This window comes from Papio anubis, chromosome 8, assembly GCF_008728515.1.
Source record: "Papio anubis isolate 15944 chromosome 8, Panubis1.0, whole genome shotgun sequence".
Taxonomy (NCBI): domain Eukaryota; kingdom Metazoa; phylum Chordata; class Mammalia; order Primates; family Cercopithecidae; genus Papio; species Papio anubis.
In genome coordinates, this window is record NC_044983.1 from 6458264 (window position 1) to 6478944 (window position 20681).

A 20681-nucleotide genomic window follows, 5' to 3' on the forward strand; every position below is an offset into this window, starting at 1 on the left:
TATCGTGCCTCTTCATGAATCCCTCCCCATCTGGAAAGCCTCGCCAAGCTGCCGCTCCATCTCCAGATTCTTCTCACTGGCTGCCGCTAGGTGGCTGCGAAGGGTAGCAGCGTCACTGGTGCCCAGCTCAGGCCGCAGCCATGTGGAAGCTGAATCCCCGGGTGCTCTGCCTCTCCCTGTGTGTGTGGGTCCTGGGAGTGAAGCAGTGTGGCGTGGGGTGGTCGCACCCCCAACTGCAGGGCTGCACCCAGACACGTGCGGTGACCCCGGCTCTGCAGCCACTTGTTGCCCTGGCACCAAGCCAGCCACTCAGCATCCAGCACCTCCTCACCTCTCCTCTGGGGTGAAGCGGAAACAAAAGTATGTGCCAAAATTGTTCTGCTCACCGTGTCCCAGATTTTCCACATCTGTTCCCACTTGGGGTGCGGGGTGTGCTTCTGGTGTGACAGCTGTGGGCTGTGTAGGGTGGCGGGCGTTGGCGGTGAAGTCTGTTGTCCCTCCTGACCCACACACGAGGGGGTGTGGATTTTGTATTGACATCTTTTTAAAATCTGTTTTATTGGAAGAGGCTCTGAAAGGAAGACATTTTATCAGAGTTTTGCGGCCTGTGTACGTTCTGATACCTCTCAGAGCTCGAGCTTCTTACCCATATAGGACAAGCTGTTGTGAAATTGAGTGAGACGATGTAGCCACATGGCGTGCACCTGATAAATGCCACCACAGTGATGGTCAGCAGCGTGGTCACCATTGTCATTTCACAATCGCAGCCCAAGGCGCCCAGGGGGAAGGAGTGCCTCTCTCTGTTTTGACCTTCTCTGACTGTTGTCCTAATAAACAGTGTCCTTTCTGCAAGAAGCTGTAGACTTTTGAAACAAGCAAGTGAAGGCGCTCCAAGGCCCTTGTTTTGAGAAGGGGCAAGTGCGTTCGGTAAGGGATTTCCTCAGGTGCTTACGTTCCACGGCTCCTGGGCCCCTGACTCAAGGCTGACCATCTCTGCTGATACTGACTTAGGATTTTAAATCACTTAAAATTGAGCTGGATAGAGAAAAGGTCCTAGTTCAGCTGAGAGGTCTGCTTATTCATGATTTTTTTTCTTCTTTCTCATGCAGAGACTGTTTATTTTAGTAGCAGTGGTATTTGGGGGTGAAGAAGGGGAAAGGCAGAGTAGTGTGCCATCAATTCCACGCATGGCAGCTGTGACGTCTTCATGGCACGAGACAGGCCAATTATGTAACCGTAAACAAATTATATGTATTAAAAGTTGCCCAATTGAAGGTAAAAGCATGTATGGATTTATTGTTTTTGTTATTACCTAGAAGGGAGCCATGCTGTATTTGAAAAATATGCACAATTTCACATCACAAAATAACCAGTTGTTATTTGAAGGGATGGTGTTCTGATTAGTCTTAATTTTTTAACTCATAACATTTTTGTCCCAATCATCAACACTGTTAAGAACAGGTCACTGGTACAGTTAAGTTAAAAATGATTCAGGTCAGGAATTCCTGTCATTAACAATTTTTTATATTAAAGTTGGAAAAGTTTAAGGAAATTTAAGAACCTATTCCTTAATAGTTAAAAAAATAAGGAATTTCATATATGCCAAATGTTAAGCATAGATAATTAGCTTGTGGTTGGAATTTGATGGTTTTATGTTATTCAGCAAAATACAATAATGTATTTTCTCGGGCAGCATTTTTACACCAACATTTCCCATTAAGACCAGTTTGTTTAGGGAATTTTTAAGCTACATCTGTATGTAATAATTTTTTGAGATTCCAAAGACTACACAGTCTAATAAAACTCTAATCCTTCAACTATCATCAGACTAATGTTTGTAATTATCCAGTAGATGACCAAGAATTGATATCATCTGTTGATTCCAGAAATTATGGCAGAGAAAATGCTGTCAGGAACCCAAAGAAAATCAGAGGAAATGGTACCTCTTAGAAATTCTGAATCTTTTCTACTAAGATATGTGGCTTGACTGCTTAACCCCCAAATGCCTGCTTAGAAGGTAGTTTGGGGCTATATTGTAATAATCATTTAGTTCCTGCCTTCTTCTGCCATAGAAACAACATGCAGAAGCAGCATTGCTTACGACACACACGGAACCTGAAGGGATGAATTACATGTGATGATGGAATGTGGTCACATTAACGCAGTCACAGCAGTGTGTTACCCAATGGACAGTACTGGAGCGGTTTCCACAGAGGCATTCATGCGATATGCAGAATACAGACATTTTACACAAACACTTACGATGGTCCTTTTCAGTGTTGAAAAGGAATTCATTATCTTTCAGAGTAAACATGTGCTTTGAGGCATATAACTCGGAGGTATAGAAGTTAGATCATTTAACCCAATGAGTGTGACTGGAATTAGAACCTTTAACTAATGTGAGATGTAGTATAGATCTTGATAAGTGTCTTTCTGGTGTTCCTGTTAAAATTCATTCTAATTATAGTTCCTGCAATTGTGTAGCATCGTATGGTTTCCAACACCCTTTGCTATCCATCATCTTATTTGAAACACATAATAATCTTACAGGTTCACTGATGTAGGTAACAACACTGGTACCGTTTCTGAAGATACACAGTGATTGTTTCGGCCAGTTAATTAAGGCAAGAGATCACTAAACAATCATTCTACAGTTATTCCTACTTTTTTTTTTTTTAAAGTCACTTATTAAGTGAAAGAAGCCAATCTGAAAAGGCTATATATTTTATGATTCCAACTCTATGACCTTCTGGAAAAGGGAAAACTGAAGATAGTAAAAGGATCAGGGGTTTCCAGGGTTAAGGGGAAGAAAGGCTGTGCAGGCAGAGCACACAGGACTCTTAGGGCAGTGAAGCTGCTCTGTGTGATTCTTCAGTGGTGGATCCATGGCTTCATACATTTGTCCAAACCCACAGAATGTACAACATGTCAACTGCGGGCTCTGGGTGATAATGATGTGTCAATGTAGATTCATCAGTTTTAACAAACGCACCACTCTGGTGCAGGATGTGGATCGTAGGGGAGGTGACTGTGTGTGTGCCACGGAGGGGGGATGTCGGAACTCTCTGTACTTTTCTCTCAATGTTGCTGTGAATCTACAACTGCTCTAAAAAAAAATAGTCTTTTAAAAAATCATTTACTACATATGAAAAGGAACAAGTAAAGCAACAACAACAAAATGTTATTCTGTAGTTTCAGATTGCACCAGTAAACCTAGCCAGCCCTCACTAGGGTCTTCTGATGGTTATATAGTTAAAAGTACACCAGCACCCCTGAGAGTAACTTCAGAGGCACGCTGGTCTAATGATAATGGCGTCGACTTCACACGTCAACATTTTTTTTTAAAGTAGATTTTCTTGAATCTGATCATGTCCAAGATACCTCTTCTTTTGGTATAGAATGCCTTTATTCAAACTACAGGAGAACGCGAACATATCCCTTTGCTGTAGTTTGGCTAAATTCCTGAGGCTGGCTTGGGCCAGAAACAAAATCCCTGAAATGGTCTCTTTTTTTTTTTTTTTTTTTTTTTTTAACCCTCTCCCTTTTTCCTTCTGGTTGGTGGTCTTGGGGCCTCCAAGGCCCCTCAGGCAGAGGGGAACTGGCAGTTTCCCCATTCGTTTTTGGCCCTTCTTGAACAGAAAAGCAAACGTCAGACGGGCCTTATAAAGTCCCACGTGATTCAGCCACCCATACCGAGGATGGCCCTGGCCGTGGATTTACACATAAGACAATTTCATGGCGTATTTTCCCCTTTGGCTGTTGAATGTAACTACCAAGATATGCGTTGGGCAGACAAAATAGAAATCTTCCGTGTGTAGCATGTCCAGTTGGATACTGTTCGTGACATAGAGACGAGCCCACAACTCGGGTTTAACCTTCATCCTTGAAATTTGCCAGAACAAAATTTTCATAATGAAGGTGCTAATGTATTTTCTGAAATACTGAGTACTTCAGAAAGGGAGATGTGGGTGGTGTCTAGTAGCCTTGTGATAAGACCCGTATTAGACTAATAGGAGTCTTATCCCCAGATTAAGCCACCTGGACAGTCCACCTCCAGTCAACAAGAGTGTTAACATGGGAGTAAGTGTGACAAATGCCCAGTTGGTCTGGACTAAATGTGACAAAATTGAGAAACAGATCCTACAAGAGCTGGATTTTAAAAAGAGAGGAAAAAAAAAAATGGAAAGGCTAGCTGCTTGCTTCTTTTTAAGACTTTGTTCATGTTCTCTCCCCCAAAAGCCAATTATGATTATAATTAATCAGCCCACAGAAAATGATTCCTTCTCTATGAGATGTCATCAACATGATAAAATAATCCATTTCCCAAGACTTGTATATCTTAGTATCTCATCTCTTTAAAAAGCTCCATTGTCCATAAAAATTATAAAATTACATATTTTTTAATGACAGGTAATTTTTAATGTATATTTTTAATTTGGTCGTTGGTTTTAAAAATGTTAAAATATTAAATATCAACTGTGAATATTTTGTGGTGGTAAGTTGTCAGGTTAATGCAAAGATTCCAAAAATAATTCACAGACATGTGAAAGGTTGCTCAGAGGGAGAACCAGTCTGATTTTGGAGAAAGTAATCACCGTCAGATGAGCCCTCCGGGGGAGCGGGAGAGTCCACGGGTTTCAGTGAGGTTCTAGATGAATTGCAAAGAGAGGTTTTAGCTGGTTGCAGGAGGGGCTCTGGTAAAAGGATTAGGTCCAGTTCTCAGGAGTTTTTTAATAGGTTTCACATCTTTTGTCAACTGATGCAAGGAAGGATTAGGACAGAAAAGAAAGGTGATTTCATGGAGAAATATCTAATTAAAATATTAAAGACAGTCAGCTGGCATACCTGACCTACAGTCCCGGCGGTGGTAGGCAGAGTTCCTTTCCCTGTTTTTAAACCACACATAAAACAGTCATTTTAATCCCAACAAATGGTTCAAACTGTTATTCTAAACCACTGCCCATGATTTTTATTTTTTTTTTACTGTTTTTATTTACATCAAATCATTCAACTTGACATCATTTTCTTTTTAAGCATTAACATAATGCAAGTGCCAGGCCGTTTTTGGTGATCCCATCTGTAGAAGGTTAGATGGACAATAACACTCAAATAGTTTTTAAACTCTAATAGTGGGAAGGCAAGGCCACATGGAACTTCCCTGAGACTGAATTTCATTGGCCTGCCTTTCAAGTGGTGTACTGTGAAATCCAGCATTTCACCCCGTCAACTTCCAGAACAGGGCTGTAACTAGATGTATGGTTCGTAAGAATATCCATGTATACTTCCCCTTGTTTATAACAACTTGTGGGGGGGGGGGGGGGTTCCCCTTTTTTTTTTTTTTTTTTGAGACAGGATCTCACTGTGTCACCCAGGCTGGAGAACAATGGTGCCATCCTGGCTCACTGCAGCCTCCATCTTCTCAGTTCAAATGATCCTCCCACCTCACCCTCCTGAGTAGCTGGGACTACAGGTGTTACCACCACGCCTGGGTTATTTTTGTATTTTTTGGTAGAGACGGGGTTTCATCATGTTGGCCAGGCTGGTTTTGAACTCCTGAGCTCAAGCGATCCACCTGCTTCAGCCTCCCAAAGTGCTGGAATTACAGGCATGAGCCACTGCACCCAGCCACCTAAATTTGTTTTTAGTCTTCTGAACTATTAAATAGTTGTACCAATTAAACCAATTGCACCAATTCTACTACAAGGTGGAATTTCTTATCATTCCTTTACAAACAGGATATTCCCAGTTGCTTGTTTCTGCTTGTTTTCTTAGCAGCTTCAGCACCATCCTCACATAGAAGGGCTGGCGTCTCACCTTTCTAGGGGTGAGAACAAAGCTGTGCTCTCAGCAACCGGAATCTGTCAAGTCTTCTGTGGGGACTTGGTATTTCAGGTCCTGATGCTGGCCTAGGAGTGCCCTGCACTTGTCTAAAGATCGGAGTCCCAGTGGGTGAGAATTGCTGCCAAGACTAACCAGGGGTGTCAACCAGTTACTTAACTTCTCAGGCTCACTTTTTTTTTTATTTTTAATAAAAACAAATTATTGAAGAGGTAATTTTAATAAGTACTATATAATAAGTACTATAGCATATACAGTGTTTACATATAGGCATTAAATATTAAGAATGTTTATTTCAGAATCATATAATTATACCTAATATTTACTTTTTGTCAGTCTTTGTATATTCTCCATTTTTTGCAATATCCATATATTACTTAGGTAATAGGAATAGCAACCATTCAAAAATAGTTCTCATTGATTTTCCTTTTATAAAAGGGTTTCCATGTAGTGACCAAGGACTTAACATCATCCCCACCCCACAGTCCCGCCCATGCCTGACTCCCTTTGCGCTGTGTTTAATTTCTCATTTCATTCATTTACCCTTCTGTGCAGCACATACCAGCTGCTGCTACACTACACGTTCTGACCAAAGCATAGGCATTGTCTTTTTTTTTTTTTTTTTTAAAGAGACAGGGTCTCACTCTGTTGCCCAGGCTGCTGTGCAATGGCGCCATCATAGTTCACTGCAACCTTGACTTCCTGGGCTCAGGCAATCCTCCCACCTCAGCCTCCCAAGTAGCTGGAACCACAGCTGCATGCCATGGTAGAGATGGGGTCTCACTCTGTTGACTAGGCTGGTCTTGAACTCCTGGCCTCAAAGTGTCCTCCCATCTCGGCCTCTCAAAGCTCTAGGATTACAGGTGTGAGCCACTGTGCCTGGCTTTAGGCATTTTCTTCCCCCCCTGACTTCTTCCAGGCACCTAGAACCAACACTGCCTGGACACGTGTAGGTCCTCGATAAATATTTTTTGAACAAATAAATAAACTTTCATGGCTCCTGCCCCGAACTTGAAACCCCCCAAGGAGGGGGGGCGGGGTCGTGTGGTGTTCACTCACTCACGCGAATGAACTGAGAAATAACGCACTTCTGCCCAAATTCATACTCATTCACACTCCTCTCAGCAGCTTTCTGCAGTCTTCCCAGCCCCACGGAAAAGTCTGCTTTTGTCAGAGGGGGGGATATGCATGCTTTCCCGTATTTACTTTACTGCTGGGCAACCCATACAAGGCAGCTAAACTGCAGAGGGCACTGGTGTTAGCATGCCCCGTGTTTATAAGGGACTTAAAAAAATATACAGGCTTGCATCCACCATACCTACCATACTTGCGTGCTAGAGATATTCCTGGGACAAAATGAGGTGAGGTGTGGACAGTGCTTTAAAGTGATTCAGAGCTACCCTGTTAGGATCGCTACCTTAGTGATGAATGGTGCGGCTGCAAAGTTGAGTGGCTGTCTTTATATCAGAATAATTCGAGAATAATTTAGGAGAAAATTCTCATTGTTAGGTTCCTTCAAGCCCAAGGAGGCTATAGTGAAAAGAGAATAGGTGTTGGCTGTCTAGATGGGCCCTGTTTAATTAGAGTCGACTGTATCAGTTGCCAAATGAAGCCAATCTTACAGGACTATCCTATAGAACAAATATGTATTTTATGTATTTAATATGATATGTGTATGTGTAAACACACACACACACAAACATACATATATACAGGGAGAGAAAGAATGGTTTGCCTGCTGACTTGCCATTAAGTACCGTAAACATCCTGCAAATTGTGAACAGCTAATTGGAAAACAGTCTGTCCATGTTCGTGATTCATTGTATGCATCCTCTTGATCTCAACTCAGGAAATCCACAAAGCTGTCCAGGCCCTGCTGTCATTTTGTGGCCAGATATGGAAAGATATAAACCACCTCCTTTCTTCCCTGTCAAAACAGTTGTGCCATATCCTCCCTCTTTTCCTCATCTTGACTGACTCCCTCACAGGTGGTGTCTCTGTCTCTCCTGCCCCTGCCCCCACATACACCTTTATTTCTTTACCTCAATCTTTCAAATTTGCTCTTTGTTCCTAAATACAATCTTCCTTCCAACCTCTTGTCATGTCATTTGTGGGCCAGGAAAGATCCTGATTACACTACAATGCCACTGTACATGTTTTAAAAAGAAGGAAAGCTGTACATTTGATATTAAATTTGGCATTTTAAATAAAGGGCTGGTAAAAGAAATCTCTGAGTGCTAATCTCCAAGAAAGGGATGGAAGACTGGGGAAGGAGAATCTGCTTCCTATTTCCACCATTTCAATAGCCTGACATATTTTTTTACCTTGCCCATATCTTACTTTCATAATATTTTTGTTTTATTTTTTAAATTACTCCCATGATGGTAGAGTTGATTTGAACTCTTGTTTTTCCATTTTAAATATACAAAATTTCAGTTATTTTATGGATTAAAATAAGCACCATGGACCATCCTGAGCATCTGATCACCACTGATAAGACGATTATCCTTCTCAAGTTCCGTGTATACTTGTGGATTACAGATACACTTGTGGATTACAACCTGTTTGACAACTGTAAAGAGCCAAATTGATTAAAATCAGAAAAATTTCAGACTTCAGTATTGAGACTATATGGATTATCTGGTGTCTCAGTATAAGGTAAGATTATGGAAATCCATTTCCTAGTTCTAGACTCTGCAAGCAAATAGTATGATATCTGACTAGTTAATCCAGTATTTCAGACAACGCCATATAGTAAACAAAGACTACTTGACCACAGAAAACAAATGATATATGTATAATATATAATCCACATAGAGTAAACATGTATTATATTTTATATATTTTATATACTGTAGAGGCACATATTGTACTACACATATACATATTGCATAAGAGATATAGTAAACTGTATTTTCCAAAATTAAATATATTGCACTTCCCCTACCATAGTGAAACTGTCTCTTCTACATTCCTTACTGCATTCCTTACTATATAGTAATACTAACACTGAGCACAATCATATTTCACCACTCAGGATGTAGCCAGCGGATACAGTAATGGTTCTTGTCCTCCACTATCACAAGAGACCAGTGGCTGTGAATGAGATGGGATTTTTTTCTTTCCTCTAATGAACCAAGCCCTGGGTTTTATTGTTGTTGTTTTAATATACAGCTAATGAGTGTTTTGTAGCCACACACGACAACACACACACACACAGTCCCTAGCAAGGGCAGGGTGGGGCTGGCGGGCTGGGTTCCTCTACGAGCCTCTCACCATCCGTTTCTCCCAGTGACAGCAGCTATGTTTGAAGAGCATAACTGCATGGTTTCCTATGCATTGATTCATGAGTAGTAGCTATCACATCTTATTAAAAAGATATACTGTTATTACTTTTAAAGAAAGAAAAAGATTGCAATTCACATTTACAGTTTCCAGCCTGTTCTTGTGTCGTTTAAAAAACAAACAAACAAATAAACAAAAAAGATGGCAGAGGAAATGTTTGCATCCGTAGTAGGCATCAAGTTTATTTTTCAAATCATTCTGTTTTAAAGTGTTCATAGACTTGCAGTTGTTTATAGGTATGAGGCACTCATCAGTGTGAAATAGTTATTTCCTTTCCATATTTCCTCTTATCAGGAAAAAAAAATCCCTTTGGTCTCCTAACAAAATACAATCCGTTTTGCTAAATTATTTGTGAGTTTTTATAAAGTGTGTTTAATATCACCAGGGCAGAGGTTCAGACTGGTTGCAGGATTAGCAAGAGAGACGTAGCATGAGTAGTCTTTGGTCCATTGCAGTGTGTTTCATGTGCTAGCGATCATGAATTTATCTTATCCTTGTTTAACTACTACACAGCGAGTGAGCTGTCCTGTATTGTTCCATTCATATTCCTCTGAGTTCATTCAGAAGCCTGACACTTCCTTTGCCGGACAGATAAAAGGGGCAGCGTGGGACCTTTCGGTGATGTGAAACCTGCTTTCTTAGTCGAAGCTCCCTAGGCTATGCCGACCACTCAGACGTTGAACTACTATTTATTTGCCCTAAAATGAACCAGAAACTTGGTCTTAATTTCCTTCCTGACAAGTGTTTTAATTTCCTAAAAGTGTACAGATTTTGTAATGGGTTGTTTTTCAATCTTTCATTTTTAGTGCTGATCCAGGAGAGAAAGGAGATATGGAAACTTTTGTTTTTTTTCCCCAAAAAATAGCTCAAAAGAAAATATGTAAAACCATGAAAAACACAGAATTGTGCTGCTGCTTTCTGTGCTAATCAAATCAGTGGGTGTTAGGTTGTAATGATGACCCTTTAACTGTGTGGCTTATCTATCATTCCATTTTATATTATTTTCTTCCTCATGAGAAAATCAGTGTTTATTATCACAGGTGACAAAACACAGGAGAAACACAAACAGAGAGGTTATATTTAATCACTTTAAGTGGATTTCATCTTTGCTTTTTTGTTTTCATTCCCAAGCCAGAAGCCTGTAAACCAAGCGAGAGTGCAAATTGCCTTTCTCAGGTGCACATCGCTGAGATAGGCTGGGAGAACAGGTGTGGAGCTCGTGCAAAGATAAACATTAAGTCATTCTTGGTGAAACGGTATTTAACTAGACAGCTGAAGACGGACTTTTGAAATAGCATTGTGATACTGCTGTTCAAATATTGACTCAGTGAACCTGGAAAGGAAGAAATTTTGGTCGCCTAACATAGAATTCCTTGTCTTTTTCTGTCTTTATCTCAAAGACCCAACAGAAGGGGTAGTTTACCTAAGAAAGAAATATGAGCTTTGCTTATGGAGTTTCAGGTATACCTAACGTAGGCTTAATTAAGCAAATACAATTTAGCAGCCTTGCATTTAGCAAAGCAGTCTTTTATGTTTCCTGGCCATTTCTTCTAGGAGATGACTTGCCCGTCGGGCAGATTAGAATATTTACCGCAATGCGTCTTTCATCCCTCACTGTGACTCTGTAACTACGGTAGATGTGGGAAAGTCATTAAACATCAGCATGACGATTTACAAAGAAATAGGAAGTTCAAGTTAAGCAGATATTTAGGATATAGTTTGCCTTCCACACATTTCAACCTGTGTTGCTGCATACTTTTTAAGCTTAGCATAATTATTTACACAGCTATGAATTTTAGAAGATGTTTAAAAGCACACCACAGTGACCTGGGAAAGGAGGGAGACTTACTGGAGCACTTAGCCAGGAGCTTGAAAAGACATTGCTAGTGAGTTTTATATTACATGAAATCTGTATTTGATAGGTCATTTTGGTAAGTTTTTGTTGTTCTCAATGACTCCTCTTGACACAGTAACCAGTGGTGCTGGGAACATTCATTCACATTGATTCATTTAAGCTCATGACTCAAATAATAACTTAGTTGTTTTCTCTCTGAAGGTAGGGGAGGTAATGAGAAGCACAGATTAGGCTCCAAAATCCGTTCTGAGATTCAAATAAGGTGTCCTAACAAAAGGCTTATGGTGAAATGAAAGAGTGAGAAAATTGTGCTTTTCTAGGGTAACGTGTCAAATGAGGCTTACCAACTTTTAAAAGACTTTATATACCTTTAGATAATCACATTCCCTGCCATGTAAACATTGTGATGTAATGGCATCATCATGCTACTTAACAATTAATGTATGCATTTTGTTTAAACTTCCTTTAGAATACATATAGTCCATATAAAGAAAATTCCAGGGTCGTTTTGGGTTTTATATAAATAGCTCCCATGTTTACATGTGAAAAAAATTATTTGTGAAAGAAAAACAGAGCTTTCAATATCCTATTTTGGTTACATCTCCATAAAAAGTCTAGGAAACAGTGGGATCATCTGTGAAACAGTGGAATCACCCCAAGAACAAACTGTCAGATCGTCCTGTCATGGCATGACTTGGACATAACCGTCCCACGTGGGGACGCATGCCGCACTGGTTGCTGGAACTGACGGGGGCTGCAGTGCTGAATACCTTTGGGAGGCTTGGGAAATGTGCCCCTGTTTACACACGGCAAAAGCCCTTAGCAGTAGGGCCCTGAGATTCTGAGAAACACAAGGTCTGCTTTATTTAATTTCCTCTCGTTTACCAAGAGTCACAACCTATTTTAGTAAATAAATTCAGGAAATTGGTAAAGCACTTTACTCCATCCGTTATGCCTCGGTCATCAGCATGCTTGTCACGGTCTTCCTGGCTCGCGGGCTGCTGTGGCTCACAGCCTTCCCTCACTTGCCTGCAACCAGCTGAGAACCTCCGTGGTGATGGGTGTTACTGAGCTTAAACGATGTAAACAAACAAAACGGCACACAAGTTGTGCAGAGAAGTGTATTTCCTCTACCTTGTTAGTAGAGATTTCTAACTTTAGAGATTTTCTGTATTGACTCTGGCATTCTTTCCAAATAATTATTTTCACCCCGGGGACGACCCACACACCCTGGGATAGAATAAAAGAAATGATCTTTCATTTGAGGGTACCAGCAACCCGCTCTCCAGCTCTAATCCTCTTTATCCTTCTTCTGTTTTTTTGGTTGTTAAAACCTGAGCTGCTGCCAAGCTGATCTTAATAGCATGGATTGTTCACAAAGACAGATGGATTTTTTTCCTACCTTCATTAGCCACTGAGTGTTGTTTTCCATGATGTTCTCCAGCACTTGCAGCCTCTGCACCGAGTCATCGTATTCTAGCGGCGCGTCCCTCTGCACAGCATTGGACACGTAGGGGCTGGAGGAAGAGCGGCAGTTGTCCATCTCTGGCAGGAGGAAAGTGTAGCTGCAGGACCCATGCTGGACCTGATACTGCTTCTTTCCTATGCTGTCCATGCTCTTCCGAAAGTTGTTATAGGCTGCGGCCAAGACAAGATCACAGCTCAGGGTAAAGAAAACAATCTGCCACATTCTTTCTTCAGTAATAAGCCAGCAGCTTAGCAAACTTGAAGGCACACACAGGTCCAGAGTCCCGAGCTGCTGCCGTCTAAAACGCAGGGCTCCTACGCTGCCATGGCTGGGTCCGTCAATGAAAGTCTTCTCTTTCCTCTTTTTCCAGTAGCAAACTTGGTTTTTAGTGCTGTGTTCTCTCCAGGCATGCAGTAAACTGTCAGATTGCAGTGGGAAGAACAGTCCTGCTCACTTGGGAGGGCTGTGTCAGCTTTTACAGAGCAGCTTTCACGGTCCTTTGTTCCTCTCTCCCCAGATCCTACAGTGTCAGTATCCGAATCAATCACTTTCCTTTCCTTATATGATAAGTTGATAAGAGCAGCCAGACATGTGTAGTGGGCTGCTCCGCCCTCCTGGCTTATCCGTTATCTTCCCGTAGGGGGTCACTAGCCAGGCAACAGGAAAAATCAGAGCAGAATGCCTGCCGTCCAACCAGGACCCATGCCGCAGAAACCCTCTGGGAAAAACCGATCCGTCACAGGACCCCTGGGCATTTCCTAGGCACCACCCCAATTAAGTATTTCCTAGAGAGAGCAGTTGATCTCTTTTGTCTGAAACTGATTTTGCCGTGCTAAACTGGCAAAATATCTGAGGTAATAACTTTAATGTTAAAGTACAATGAAAGTTCCTGTTTTTTCCTTTAGGAATAAAAATACTACAAATAGGTCAGGACTTCGGTTTATTTTTGTTATTACAAATAAAGAGGAAGAAGTTTGGCTCCTGTAAACGTGTGCCTTTTCAGAGGGAAAAATAGATTCATTGATATTAGTTGATTCTTGAAACACTAGCCAAGTTAGAAAAGATTTTCATTTCAAAACAGTTGGATAGGGAGAGCTTCTGTTATTAAGTCACGTTAGAAACATCAGTTTCTGAGCTCTGACCTTTATTCTTTAAAAAAAATCCACTTGGATAGTCACACTAACAATGCACTGTACTGATTAAGTTCATTGCATTACAATAGAGAAATTAGAATTTAAGTGTGTGTGTAGAAAGAAGAACACAAACTTTTTTTTTTTTTTTTTTTTTTTTTTGAGATGGAGTCTTGCTCTGTCGCCCAGGCTAGAGTGCAGTGGGGTGATTTCGGCCCACTGCAACCTCTACCTCCCAGGTTCAAGTAATTCTCTTGCCTCAGGCTCCTGAGCAGCTGGGATTACAGGCGCACACCACCACGCCCAGCTAATTTTTATATTTTTAGTAGAGGCGGGGTTTCACCATGGTAGTCAGGCTGGTCTCAAACTCCTGACCTTGTGATCGACTCGCCCTGGCCTCCCAAAGTGCTGGGATTGCAGGCGTGAGCCACCGTGCCCAGCCCACAAACTTCTTTATTGTGTCGGGATTTGTTGACATCTCCAGCATTTTGTAACATTATCAATTACATTAGTCCCCCTTGGTATTAGACTCAGACAAGTCACTTCCCTATTTTAATTACGCTCTAATGTCCTCATCTGTGCAATTCAAGGGGTGCACTCACAGGATTTTTCAACTTCAATCCTATGGCTCTGTAAATCCTACGAGTCAGTTCCTTTAACAACTAAAACTTAATACTTCAGAGATTAATAATATGTTAACTCACCAGCCCAAGTGTACATAGGGAAAAAGCCCCTTGCCTTTGCTGTGGTTTGTTTATCTCTCAAGATACAAGGTTTATTATTCCCAGTGAGCGCTGAATACCTGGTACCCTGACTTAACAGACCACGTCTACCCATAAAAGATCTTTATTTTTCACTAAGTTCTAACCGAAAGACAGCCTTTCCTTTATCTGTGAATAGTTAACGAACAGAGTGTGAATATCTGTGACTTTCTCGTCCTCAGAAATCAGCTATTTTTATTCGCTGTCACAATACTCTGAAATACGTTTTTATTAAACCCACCCCTAGATCTTGCTACTGCACATTTGAATAAAGTAGCCTGTGTCTTGTTTTGAGAAGGTGTTTATAGGCTTCACCAGACAACCACAGGGTTCTGTCACGCAGAAAAGCTGGAAGACGCTCTCTGGAAAGATTCCATTAGCAGAAGAGGTCCTATGATTCCACCGAGGTTCTGGACATGGTTTCCACTAAGGGAACCCATGAAAGACGCTATACCCATCCGGACAGTGCTCCGTCGAATAAAGCATATAGGTCTTAAAGATGAGACCTGTGTTAGAACCCTGCTTCTGTGTGACCTCCGGCAAATGCTTCAATTCTCGAAGCCTCGGTCTCCCTACTCATAAAATGGAGATCATTTTTTCTCTGTAGGGTTTTTAGGATTAAGATATAATTGTGTGTTTAGAAATATTCGTTCCTTTTCTTTACAGGCATGTTCCATTAGGTGGGAATCAGTTCTTCCACCATCAAATAGTGTAACTGTGCTATTCTCTGAATGTGAGGCAGTGCCATAGGGTGAAGTTTTTTTATTTCCTGTTTGAAAAAGTGTATTATAAGGTATTAATATCACATATGTGGTTTTACCTTTTTTTACAATTATTTTTTGTAGAGACAGGGTCTCACTGTCGTTGCCCAGGCTGGTCTTGAACTCCTGGCATCCAGTGATCCTCTTGCTTTTTGGCCTCCCAAAGTGCTCGGATCACAGGTGTGAGCCACTGCACCTGGCCAGCATATGTGGTTTTAAAAGTCATTCAGTTGTCTTCCAGGCAAATAGGGTAGTTTAAAAGGAACAATAGAAAGTGGGTACACCACAGTACTTTTTGTCTGCCAGCCTTGTGTCAGACACCACGCTATGCACTGGGGATAGAGATGAAGGCAACTGGGTATCTGACCTAAAGAAGCTAATATATGGAGAGGGAGAGACCCATGTACAAATTGGATGTGATAAGAGAGAGCAGTCAGAGCACACAGGAAGACAATGATGCTTCTGGGCAGATAACATGCTGTGCGCAGCTGGCATGGACTCCGTCCTTTTCAAATCCCCTCAAGTTCCGAACATGGGAGGAACAGCTCTTTGGAGATTCCTAAATGGAAATTATCCAAACTAGAGAGTCAGGGGAAGCTCTATCAGACCTGGAGTTGGCAAACTCTGTAAAGTGTCAGATGGTAACAATGTTCGGCTTTGCAGGCTATACGGCCACCATCGCCACCACCCAAAGCTGATGTGGTGCAAAGCAGCTATGGACAGCCTAACTGAGTAAGCGTGCTGGGCTCCAGTAAAGCTTTATTCGTGGTACTGAAATTTGAATTTCTTTTAATTTTCACATCATGAAATATTCTCTGTATTTTCTCCAATCATTTAAAAGTTTAAAAAACATTCTTAGCTCATAGGCTGTTAGAAACCAGGCCTGGACTGGAGCTTGCTGGCCTCCGAGAGCCTAGGTGGTCTGTGGGGGTAGGAGGTGCTGGGCAAGGCTGTCCACAGTGCACGCGGTGTGGTGACCGTGTGTGGTTGGCAGGGCCGTCGGCAGTACACACAGTGCAGCCACCACTGTGTGTGGTCAGCAAGGCCATCCACAGTCTACACAGTGCAATAACCATGTGTGTGGTCAGCAAGGCCATCCACGGTCTACACAGTGCAATAACCATGTGTGGTGAGCAAGGCCATCCACGGTCTACACAGTGCAATAACCATGTGTGGTGAGCAAGGCCATCCACGGTCTACACAGTGCAATAACCATGTGTGGTCAGCAAGGCCATGGATAGTGCACACGGTGTGCTGACACAGTGTGGGATCGGCAAGGCCATGGATAGTACACATGGTGTGGGATCAGCAAGGCCATGGATGGTGCACGCAGTGTGGTGACCACGTGTGGTTGGCATGGCCGTCAACAGGGCACACGGTGTGGTTACCACGTGTGATCAGCAAGGCCATGGATAGTCCACGCAGTGTGGTGACCATGTGTGATCAGCAAGGCCATGGATTGTTCACACGGTATCGTGACTATATGTGATCAGCAAGGCCATGGATAGTGAACGCAGCGTGGTGACCATGTGTGGTTGGCATGGCTGTCGACAGTACACACAGTGTGGTAACCATGTGTGGTTGGAAAGGCCATGGATAGTGCACACAATGTGGTGACCATGTGTGGTTGGCATGGCTGTTGACTGCACACAGTGTGGTGACCATGTATGATCGGCAAGGCCATGGATAGTGCACACAACGCGGTGACCAGTGTGATTGGCAAGGCCATGGATAGTGCACACGGCGTGGTGACCGTGTGTGATCGGCAAGGCCATGGATAGTGCACACGGTGTGGTGACCACGTGGGATCGGCAAGGCCATGGATAGTGCACATGGTGTGGGATCGGCAAGGCCATGGATAGTGCACACGGTGTGGTGACCGTGTGTGATCGGCAAGGCCATGGATAGTGCACACAGCGTGGTGACCATGTGTGATCAGCAAGGCCATGGATAGTACACACGGTGTGGTGACCATGTGTGATCGGCAAGGCCATGGATAGTACACACGGTGTGGTGACCACGTGTGATCGGCAAGGCCATGGATAGTGCACACGGCGCGGTGACCGTGTATGATCGGCAAGGCCATGGATAGTGCACACAGCGTGGTGACCGTGTGGGATCGGTAAGGCCATGGATAGCGCACATGGCGTGGTGACCATGTGGGATCGGCAAGGCCATGGATAGTACACACGGTGTGGTGACCATGTGAGATCAGCAAGGCCATGGATGGTACACACGATGTGGTGACCATGTGTGATTGGCAAGCCCACAGATAGTGCACATGGTACGGTGACCATGTGTGATCGGCAAGGCCATGGATAGTGCACACGGTGCGGTGACCATGTGTGGTCGGCAAGGCCACGGATAGTGCACACGGCGTGGTGACCATGTGGGATCGGCAAGGCCATGGATAGTGCACACGATGTGGTGACCATGTGTGATCGGCAAGGCCACGGATAGTGCACACGATGTGGTGACCATGTGTGGTCGGCAAGGCCATGGATAGTGCACAGAGTGTGGTGACCACCGTGTGAACAGGGGAGAGCTGCTGCCTCGGCTCAGCCTTCTGTGTGACTGCTTACAGGGGCTTACTAAAGGGATAGAATAGGTGCCCAGAGAAAGTGCCACATTGAAGTGAATCAGGGATGCCAGGTAGGGAGAGGGGCCAGGAAGTGGCCTGGGGAGCTCAGAGCTGCGGCCCCTAGGGAAGTGGAGACAGGGTCCATCAGGCCACTGACCAGGAAGCCTGGGGGAGGCAAGGGGAGGCCCTTGAAGGCATTAGGTGTAGAGCCTGGAGCTGTGGGTGTCCAGTAACATCGCCATGCAGCCTGGGGGTCTGAGGCCACCCATCTGGGACCCTTTCACTCTAAATGAGGCTTGGCTGGGGGGTCTCAGAACTCCAGAGAAAATCTTGGGTGTTCCTCCCTGCTGTACTTCAGGCAAGAGGCAGGTGAGACTGTCAGATGAGAAACATTGTCGCAGGTTCCCAAAAGCCACCTGCCTACCCACCCAATTTTTTTCCGTAATCGTGCTGCTGAACAGCTGTGCATAGTGCGATTTATTTCCTTAATCCTGTTTGGTTTCTCCCCCATATTGTGTGTCATCAACTGACATTTCAGAGGTTCCCATGTGTTCTCTGTGGAACTGTCTCAAGTTCTTATTACCCTGGTTGACGACACCAGAAAAACCACAGCTACCTACTCCCAGAAAGAGGCCAATGTTACAAAGAACCTCGTGGCCAGCCCTTTTGGCTCAGTTTGCCCAGTTGGAGGCCCTAAGGCACAAACAAGAAAAGCCAAAGGGCCTCCTGAGGACCGTGGAAGTGGGTGGTGCGTGGACCCATCACTGGCTGAATGTGGAATAGGACTCATGACAGCCAAACCATCCCAGGTTCCCTCAGAGCGATCCATGCAGCTCTCATAAGCAACCAGAAACCAAAAACAGATGCTAAGTCAGCACAAAGTGGGGCAGCCCCCAAGCTATGAGTGGCCAAACAGAATTTCCAAGTGGGCCTCCGTGACCCCTGCTGTTGTCCAGCAGGCCAGTTTAATACTCAGCATTTATCCAAATCAAGGGATGGAAATGGGGCCACCAGCCTGACCCAGGCCCGGGGTCGTTTTGCCTTTCCAACTGGTACAGTCCCAGCAATGCATTGGCCAGCATGCAATTTGAAAAAGCCCTGCTGAGCTGAAAAACACATGGAAAGGGCTCAGACATACTTAAAGGCATATTGCTGCCCTGCATTTATAGGGCAGTTTGTTCTGACATCGTTTTCCATCAGGCCTGGGCAACCCCTCCTGAGACTGTCTCCCATCCTCAGCGTGGCCTGACCGGCTACAGGCTGCTTTCCTCCCACCGCCACTGCCTGCAGGCCTGGGAGGCGGTGACTGCTGCAGGCTTATTTGGGCAGCCTGGCCTTAATTTTTGGAAAGTGCCTTGTTGATGTATGAGGAACTTCCAGGGCTGAAATAGTTTTAAAAATGAAGCTGGGACACTATGTTTTGATTTTAGCCATTTGCAGACAGAGGGGCACACTCGGGACTCTTGGGCGCCTGGCACACTAAGCTGGGAGGGACTTTGGAGACATCTTGGCCATCTAAATCAGTCAACATGTTTATATACACAACTTAATGTTCGGTATACAGGGAAAACCATTAGAAGGTTTGCTGCACATAAAACTGTTGTTAAAGTTATTTTTATTACTTCCCCCCACAAATTGTATGCAATAATTAATAAGAACTAAAGTCACAACTGGCACAACACCTGCCCCCCTGCCAAAAAAAAAAAAAAATCTGCTTTCTGAAAGCAGGCTCCCTATAGAGTGATTCCTTTATATGCCTCCTGGAAGATCTGTTTCGACTCCATTTTGATATACGTTGAACCAGATTTGAAGACCCACAAATGTAGTCTAGAGCCATTTTGCAAAAATGTTGCTGCATCAACCGTTACCATTCCCCAGAGCGGCTCATCATGTTACTAGTGTTCAATCCTGACTTTCGAATGCTAGGAAGGATAATTCCAGCCATGGGATTTCAAAAAAGTACCAAAGGAAAGCCCCTTCAAGTTACCGTAAGGACAGAAGAAAAGGAAGAAAAGTATAAACACACACGTATAAACATGTAAGGTAGCTTTTGTCCCCATACCAGATAAGGAAATCAAGTCTCAGTGAAGAGAGAGACAAGAATTCCCTTAGCCAAGTGCCTGTGTGTGTGTCTGTCTTTTACGTTAATGGTTATGAATGTAAGAATTTAAAGCAATAATTTTGCCCCTCTTTAACATGGCAAATACAACCTCCTTTAGAGATCATTAAGAATCACTATGCAGTACTGGCCGTCACCTCTGTGCAGCACAAATACACATCCCGAGTGACAGAATCCATCTCACTGCCAAAGACTCTTAGCAGCCTTCAGTCCTCTTGAGCTGGAGCTGCTGAGTCTTGTATGGAAGCTCACCGGACATCCCATGTGGACCTCGGGCATCTGAGCTGGGACCATCCTATTACAAGTGCAGAAACCACATCATTAATGCAGACCTGAAATCAAATCGTTACTTACTAGCTTAGGACAGAATCCTTGGAAATCCAACATACTGTCTAAATGGATCAGTTAAGCTTTATATGTACATTCTATATACCCTTTCATTGTTTGGGCTTAAATAACTTTTCTGCTTTGTCTGGTTTAATTTCATCCGATGTGGATCGCTGGGAGAATATGATGTATGTTTTAGAATAGAAACAGTTCTGAGATGCAGTTTAGCACCATTTCCTGTTCTAGTTGCAATTAAATATAAATATAGCATTTGACATAAAATAGCTGGCCCAATATATTTAGAGTACAAGTTAAGTGTCATCCGCTTGGAATTGGGCATTGACTCCGCAGAATTCACCTTTGTACAAGGTGAGCAAATGTATATTTTGTTAAAAATAAGTATCTGACTGCCAAAACAGACAGAAAGCTCTTTGCCAGATGTGTTTTCAGGCCATTTCCTTTCCTGGGAAACAGCCATTTCCCCCGCATTATAGTT

At 43.3% G+C, this 20681-nt stretch overlaps 2 protein-coding genes across 8 annotated transcripts in view; one reads left to right on the forward strand and one right to left on the reverse strand.

Moving 5' to 3' along the window:
- The window catches only part of ANGPT2 (angiopoietin 2), a 63795-nt gene extending 50329 nt beyond the window's left edge, over nt 1-13466 (reverse strand). Inside the window, exon 1 of one of the 2 annotated variants that reach the window (XM_009212468.4) lies at nt 12441-13466. In XM_009212468.4, coding sequence (XP_009210732.1) covers nt 12441-12728 — 288 coding nt within the window. In that variant the 5' untranslated portion in view covers nt 12729-13466. The remainder of the gene's footprint in view (nt 1-12440) is intronic. The other variant, XM_003902388.5, reaches the window with a different exon arrangement.
- The window catches only part of MCPH1 (microcephalin 1), a 238755-nt gene that overhangs the window by 140984 nt on the left and 77090 nt on the right, over nt 1-20681 (forward strand). Inside the window, exon 14 of one of the 6 annotated variants that reach the window (XM_021941982.2) lies at nt 8275-10038. The exons of the other annotated variants lie outside the window; for them this stretch is intronic. Coding sequence (XP_021797674.2) covers nt 8275-8295 — 21 coding nt within the window. The 3' untranslated portion in view covers nt 8296-10038. Of the gene's footprint in view, nt 1-8274; nt 10039-20681 lie in introns of those variants that run through there. 6 annotated transcript variants of the gene reach the window in all.